The 7,384-nt window shown below is 48.6% G+C and overlaps 1 protein-coding gene across 1 annotated transcript; it reads left to right on the top strand.

Moving 5' to 3' along the window:
• Positions 1-1,177: 1,177 nt before the first annotated feature.
• Positions 1,178-6,946, top strand: LOC140538795 (testis-specific serine/threonine-protein kinase 6-like). Its single transcript, XM_072661307.1, has 6 exons — positions 1,178-1,986; positions 2,075-2,186; positions 2,701-2,786; positions 3,031-3,275; positions 3,578-3,648; positions 6,821-6,946. The coding sequence occupies exons 1-6, from the start codon at positions 1,178-1,180 to the stop codon at positions 6,944-6,946; spliced, it is 1,449 nt and encodes a 482-aa protein (XP_072517408.1).
• The last annotated feature ends 438 nt before the right edge of the window (positions 6,947-7,384 follow it).

The raw sequence follows: 7,384 nt of genomic DNA, 5'->3' as shown, positions 1-7,384 counted from the left end.
TTTTCCATATTTGGTAAGTGGAGTTGTTTGTGGTTCCACCCACATGAGTGTGTTGGCTGAGACGGATCTGACACTGAACCTCAGTATGAATGAGGTTCACACTCAACAGGCCTGGCTGTATTCAATCAACTCAGTCCCATCATCACTGCAATGTGAATGTGAATCCCCTTTCACAGCACTGTGTGTACATACAGTCCTATACAGTCAATGAAGGAACACTGGCCTGTGGCCTGACTCCACCCCTCCATTATGACATCACTGCAATTGTGACATCACAGCGGCCTCTATATATAAGGCGTGTTCTCCCTCACTGGTTCAGTTAGGATTCAGCAGATCACGAGACAGTTGATTGCTACAGTCACATCGACGCTGATGTCATTTGGCTCGGTTCTAGAGCCACTTACATTAGAACCTGATAAACGGGTTCTAGAGCTGCTTCCCTCCCACACAGGATAAGGTAAGTACCAATTATTGATTACAGATCACAATTAAAGCACAAAAGTTCTCCACAACACTAGAACCAGCGAATTGGAACGTTCTAGATAATGTTAATATTTTAATAGATTAGTTTGTTAGATAGTTTAGATTTGATGGGCTTAATACTGATCACTCACTGTGACGCCTATGGCTGCTTCGCCATCAGCAGCCGGAGCCTGGGTGAGCACAATTGGCCATGCTCTCTTTCACTCTCCGGGCGGATAGATGGCGCTCTCCCCCTCATCACCTACATTGTGATGCTGGTCAGCACAGGCGTCTGTTAGCTGATGTATCAGAGCTGGGGATCCAGGGCTTTCCTCCAAGCACTTTGGCTGCCTAGTGATGCTGCATTGGCCACAGTTCAGAAAGAGGCGGTGGCTGACTTCACATGTATCAGAGAAGACACGTGCTTGCCCGGGAGCATTGCAAGTGATGGGGGGGACTCTTGGTGAGCGGGTGGGTTAGCTCAGTTAAACTAGGGAAAAATTGGTCTCTACATCAATCAGTCACAGCCTCAGTTTTTCCAACTGAAGCTGCAAAAGGTCAAAACTTGAAGTGCTGTTTACCGGTGAGGTTCTGGTGAGGTGTGCAGAATATAAAGCATAAGAGAGTCAGAAACACTCTTAAACCCTCATAATGAACCGTTCACCTACTGAACCCTCTAACGTTCTACTCCACCTTCCATACACAGGGAAACAACATGAAAACCGACGGTCCTCTGAGAAGCTTGGGCTACGAGTTGGTAGGCAGCCTCGGTGAAGGGACTTTCGGCATGGTGAAACTGGCCACGTCAGAAAGACACTCCGAACAGGTGGCCATTAAAATAATGAAGCCTCGAAGAAAAAATTCTAAATTCACTCGTAAATATCTGCCCCTGGAACTCGCCATCCTGAGAAGAGTGAGGCACCCTCACATAGTTCAGGTCCACGAAATCTTTCAGATGCCCAGCGGACAGGCTTACGTCGTGATGGAGGCTGCCACGACGAATCTCTTTCGAAAGGTCTGTGAGCTCTCCTTCATCCCCATGGACCAGGCCAGGACGTGGTTCTCTCAGCTCGTCTGTGCCGTGGTCTACCTGCACCAGCAGAACATCGCTCATCGAGACCTGAAGTGTATGAATGTTCTGCTGACGGCTGACAACCAAGTGAGGCTCACCGACTTTGGTTTTGGGCGATTTTACGAAGGCTTCCCCAAACTATGTCGGACATACATGTGCACTCCACTTTATGCTGCACCGGAGGTGCTTCTGCGTGTACCACATGATCCGATGAGGTCTGATGTCTGGAGTCTGGGCGTGATCTTCTACCACATGGTCACCGGGAGACTACCCTTCAAAGCTCCCAACAGGAAAAGACTCCCACTCCGCCAGCTCAGACCCCTGGAGTATCCCAGTAATGTGGAGGAGCCCTGTCGCGCCTTCATCTCGTACATGCTGCGCTACAATGCTCTCGTCCGGCCTTCGGCGACTAAGGTGGCCCAGCACCCTTGGCTGCAGACCAGCCAGGAGCCGTAAGTAAACCTCTGTGCTGGAGCTCCAGCATCAAGTTCCAGGTTTATATGTTCCTACAGGAGATTTACCTCTGATTTTCCATTTCAGGTTGCCGCACAGCTCCAGCAGTCTGGAGGTGCAGTCTGGGGTTCAATCCTCGAGCCGGTCTCTGTCTGTGAGAAGCTCTCCCTGTGTCTCTGAGCTACAGAAGAGGAACACCGTAAGTCATAGAACACACCTCACAACATTAAAACAGTTCCTTCAGATTCCCACATAATCAATCAGTTACCATGGAAACAGAGTCATTCAGAGTGAGGTTTGGTGGGTTTGGTGGGAAATGCTCCATTCAAAAGGAACCTACCCAGTCAGAACTGTCTACAGTGGTGGTGAATGCACTCAGACGTCTGAACCTCTAAAAGCTCCCTCACAGTAAGGTACGCTGGAATACGCTGCCTGGCGCCTGAGACACCGTTCTATCAGAGAAAATCGCATCTGTGCAGCAGTCATGGCTCCGTTCACCACCACTGTACAGAAATACAAGTGGGGAACTGGTGGGGTCAAGGGTCCCATTGGTTCTTAACAACATTAGCTTCATGTAACGACATTCCAGCTGCCGTTCAGATCATGTTCAGGAATTTCCACCAGAGCGATTTGAAGCCAGACTGTTCAGGATACATCAGTAAAGGTCAGATTTGTGTGTAAATTCTATAACGACCCTTTCCTCTCCACCACAGGATCCAGAAGAGGCCGGTCCGAGCAGAGCAGCGACTCACTCCTCCAGCAGTGTAGAGACTTCCACAGCTCGTCCCTCTGCAGCAAGGTAAGATTCAGGATTACAGTTCACCCTGAAGTTTGGTTGTACTGTTCAGTCCAATACAGAGGTGTCAAACATACGGCCTGCGGACCGGAATCGGCCCGATTAAGGCTTAAGTTCACCATTAACCTCATTCCTGCTTCTGTATCATCTCCAGACGTATAGGCAGGTTCCTTGTGGTACCAGTTGAAGACCAGGACTCACTTCAGCAAACACAGGAAGTGTTTCAGACTTCTTCCTGTTTGAGCAGAGATGTAGACGGGACATCGTCATCTTCTAGCTCAGGAGATGGGCTGGAGTTTGTCACGTGTCGAGAGGTTCAGCCTGAGCCAGAACACGGCAGCAGTGGAGCTTGCCGAAGTGTGGAGGTCGTGGGGGAGGAGTGCGGCTGCTTCGGCTGTAGCTCGTTTTGCGCTGCAGCTAAAGCTTGCCTAGTGGCACCAATTGTAAAAGCCTCCCGCTCACTTCGAGAGAGGATGAGGAGGTTTTTCAGAGGTAAGTCTGTGGTGCGTCGCTCCTCCTCTCCTTCCCAGTAGGGTGTCCATCATCCTGCTGCCTCTGCTGAAGCTCCTGCTTGCTCGTGCGGAGCAAAGGCGTGACAGTGCAACTCCAGAAGTCCTGCTACTGCAGCCAACAGTGAAGAAGGGACCCAAGAGACAGAGGCTCCTCCAGTTTAAGGTATGGGAGTGGAGTGTTGAGGGACTGGGACAGCCCCAGATCTTTAAACTGCAAAATCACTTCAGATGATTGAGAAATGGTTCAGTTGCTCAGACTTTCTCTTATTGTCCCACAAACAGAACCTGATGATGAAGATGAAGAAGACGACCAAGAAGGGCTCATCCATCGAAGTCGTCTAATGTGGCTTCTGGTAACGACAACATCCCACTTTGTCTCTATCTGATCATTGATTCTACTGCTTTCCCGTTATCTATCAGTCTATCCGGTGTTGACCAGAGGAGGATGGGTTCCTCTTTTGAGTCTTGGTTCCTCTCAAGGTTTCTTCCTCTTAGCATGAGGGAGTTTTTCCTTGCCACTGTCGCCACTGGCTTGCTCAAAAGAGGCTCGGACCCGGATTTCTGTAAAGCTGCTTTGGGACGATACCTGTGGGTGAGATTCTAGAGAGAGTGCAATGCAGTGACTCTGTTGTTCTGCTGGGAGAATTCAGCTCTAATATGGGCAATAACTGGAAAACCTGGAGAGGAAGGATCAGGGGAACGGCCTGTCTGATCTGAACCCGAGCAGTGAGTTGTTATTGGACTTCTGTGCTGGTCATGGTTTGTCCATAACAAACACCATGTTCAGACACAAGGTTGCTCACCTGTACTTGGTACCAGAGCAGCTTGGGCTTGGGTCATTTGATCTGAGGTGATGTGTTTCAGACACTCAGGTAAAGAGAAGTGCCAAGCTGTGACCTGATCTTCATCATCCAGTGGTGAGTTGGATCGGGTGGTGGGGTAAACAGCCACACAGACCTGGTAGGCCCAAACAAGTAGTGAGGGTCTGCTAGGAAAGGCTGCCATCCACAATACGTTCCACTCCCATCTCCAAAAGAGCTTCTCACATGTTCTGGAGGAGGTTGGAAACATGGAATGAGAGTAGACCTGGTTTAAGACCTCCATCGAGGAAGCTGCTGTACATAGTTGTGTCCAGAAGCTTGCTGGTGCCCATTACAGTGGACGCCAAAGAACCTTTTGGTGTCCACCTGCGGTGAGGGAGGCCATCAGGTGGAAGAAAGAGACTTTCTGAGCTCGGTTGGGTACTCCCACTTCTGCTAATGGGTACCAGCAGGCAAAATAGGTAGCAGCTTTGGAAGTGGCAGAAGCAAAATCCAGAGAATGGGAGGAGTTCGGAGAGGCCGTGGAGAATGACTGTCAAGGATTTTCTGGAAAATGCTCCGACAATACAGATGAGGAGTGAGGGACACTGTGGAAACTGTGCTCAGTAAGGGTGGTGAACATCTGAACTCTGTGGACGTTGTTGAGCACTGGAAGGAAAGTCTGGAGGATCTTCTAATCCCAAGGAAAATGCCTCAGGGTGGTGGTGGTCCCCATTTTCAAGAAAGGGGGCCAGAGAGTGTGTGCAGACTTTAAAGGCTTCACACTTCTCAGCCTCCCTGGGAAAGTTCATGTCAGGGTACCGGAAAGGAGAATCCGTCCGACAGTTAAACCTCAGATGCAGGAGGATCAGTGTGGGTTCTGTTCTGGTCGTGAAAAGGTGGACCAGCTCTGCTGTTTGCAGACATTGCCCTTGTGGCCTCTACGTGTCAGGGGCCTCCACCACACACTTGAAGGGTTTGCAGCTGAGTGTGAAGCGGTCAGTATGAGAATCAGCACCTCCAAGTCTGAGGCCATGGTAGTATCCCGGAAAGGGATGGCGTGCTTCCTCCAGGTAAAGTGCGTAGGCCAAGCCCAGGTGGAGGCGATTTGTTGGCGAGTGATGGGAGAAGGGGTTGTGAGATCAGTGGTAGGTTAGGCGGCTGCAGTTGATCTATGTCCCCACCCTCACCTGTGGTCAGGAGGTTTGGGATTGCGGATACAGGCGGGTAGCTGGACTAATTCTTCATGGTGGAATGAGGAACTGTATTATCTGGAAGGGGCTTTAGGAAGGGGGTATCAGGGCTTGACCTATTGCCACCACGGCTGTGAGCTGGATCAAGCGGATGGAGAAGATGTATAGTTATGTCCTGAACGTCAGTTTAGCCATTAGAGAAATTTCTGAAATGACACTGTTAAGAAATAAAGCTTTGCTAAGCAGCTTCACCAGCCTGAGACGTTTCATCATTTTACCACAGAAAATATTCAGCATTTCTTTGGGATTTCTGGAAAATTAAGGTTCTAAAGAGAAAGCAGAACTTTTGTGTGCTCAGTTTAAATTCACCACTGCTAACACTAGAACTTTTAAATATATTTGTTTTGGTTAAGGCCACTTCTAACTTTATAACCTACCAACCATAAAGATCGGCCCACTAAAGCAAAGGCATTAGCTAGTTCTGTTGGCATAGGCCTTAATTATGCTAACTGGTAAATGGCGCATTGATAACACAAGCTTGCAGAATTAGCACAGTGAGAACTCATCAAAACCAGAATGCACGACACCAGGGACATGGGAAACATAAAAGTCAGAATGGTGGAGTATGAGGCTCTACATGAACAATTTATTGTGTCTTTACATTTCATCATGAAAAAAGCAGCAATTAAACACAGCCTATACTGAAAAGCCCAGTGTTGTCTGAGCAAACAGAAGCTGGATTATGAAGCTCTGCTGAACTGGATGTGTCTGGGATTTGTGAGACTACCAGGTAAGATGTTCGCCTAAAAGTGCAGTCAGTTAAGAATCTCATTAGAACCTCACCTCGCTTCACCGGAGCTGAAGAACCGATTCATTTCTCTGGGTAAGGATGTTCTGCTGTATGTTTGTCCTCCACAAAATGCAGACGGGCATTTGGGTGGATGTTCTAGATTAAGTTCCTTTAACCACAGAGGCAGGTTTAACTCAGGCTAAGACAGGCTAACTCCAGCTAGCAGGTTTAATTTAGGCTAGCAATAGCTAATAGTGTAATAGTTAGTAGTCAAGCAGAGTGCATGCTGACTATCTGAGGGTTGTTAGCAGGGTCGTTAGCAGTTCAGAAGACAGCATTATCTGCTACACAGGTAAATGTGTTTGTAGCGCTATCATTAGCGTCCTGCTTCGCTACTGCAGTGCTAACGCTACACACTGAAAGGTTCTCCATTTACTCTGAGTTTAATGTTCTGTTCTGTAGGTTGACCTCCTGACTTCTTGATGTGTTGTCTGACGTCCCAGACATGACCAGGACACCAGCTGACCAGCTTCTAGGTGAGTAAAGTAAACTGAGATAGAATCAAACAGCAGGACAGGAGCTAAACCACTTAGCAACACCATAGCGATACCGTAGTAACCACCTACCACTACCCTCCAAACATCCACCTAAAGTCCAACAGAAACCATCCAGAAAAAGCAGGAGCAGATCTTCAGGTATCAGGATGTTAAATTTGTATGTTTTGCTCCAATCTTGTGCTCAGGTCAGAGGAGAGTCCACTCCTCCACCCACTGAGAGACACCAGCTCGAGGGACGAGGAGGCTCCCAGCAGGAAGGGCTCCCCCAAAGAGAGCAGAGACACAGAGAACTGACAGCTCACCAGCACTGAAACTATAACACACACCGTAACACACTATACAACACAGCACTACACACACTTCTACATACAAACAACCCCACTAGCACACACCTACGACCTCACCCTGACACACACCTACGACCACACCCTGACATAGGCATACGACCCTGACATCTAAGGAGAAGTTCAGGAAGCTCTCAGACTTGGCACAGAATCTTCTGCCCAACACTGACAGTTGATGGACTGGCATGAAGACTGTTCATGTAATCCAGCACAACATGAAAACACCACCTGTAGATATGATACAGTGACCACCCTACAGCATCCCAGAGGCCACGCTACAGCTAAAAACAGCCTCAGGCACTCAAATAGGATTGGTAAGAAGGCTCACAGCACACAGTATAAACCACTTTGATTGGTTCGAGGATAATTCAGTGAATGATTGAGCTGCTGTTCTTTAACCAAACC

Source organism: Salminus brasiliensis, chromosome 18 (genome assembly GCF_030463535.1).
Source record: "Salminus brasiliensis chromosome 18, fSalBra1.hap2, whole genome shotgun sequence".
NCBI classification, from domain to species: domain Eukaryota; kingdom Metazoa; phylum Chordata; class Actinopteri; order Characiformes; family Bryconidae; genus Salminus; species Salminus brasiliensis.
Note: the sequence above shows the minus strand (reverse complement) of the source record. Positions and strands in the feature narration are given on the sequence as shown.

Excerpts from the sequence above, each read along its gene's own strand:
- LOC140538795 (XM_072661307.1), top strand. The coding sequence starts at position 1,178 with ATGAAAACCGACGGTCCTCTGAGAAGCTTGGGCTACGAGTTGGTAGGC. Across the intron at positions 2,787-3,030 it reads GCTCGTCCCTCTGCAGCAAG|AGATGTAGACGGGACATCGT; the intron begins GTAAGATTCAGG and ends CTGTTTGAGCAG. Across the intron at positions 3,276-3,577 it reads GATGAGGAGGTTTTTCAGAG|AACCTGATGATGAAGATGAA; the intron begins GTAAGTCTGTGG and ends TCCCACAAACAG.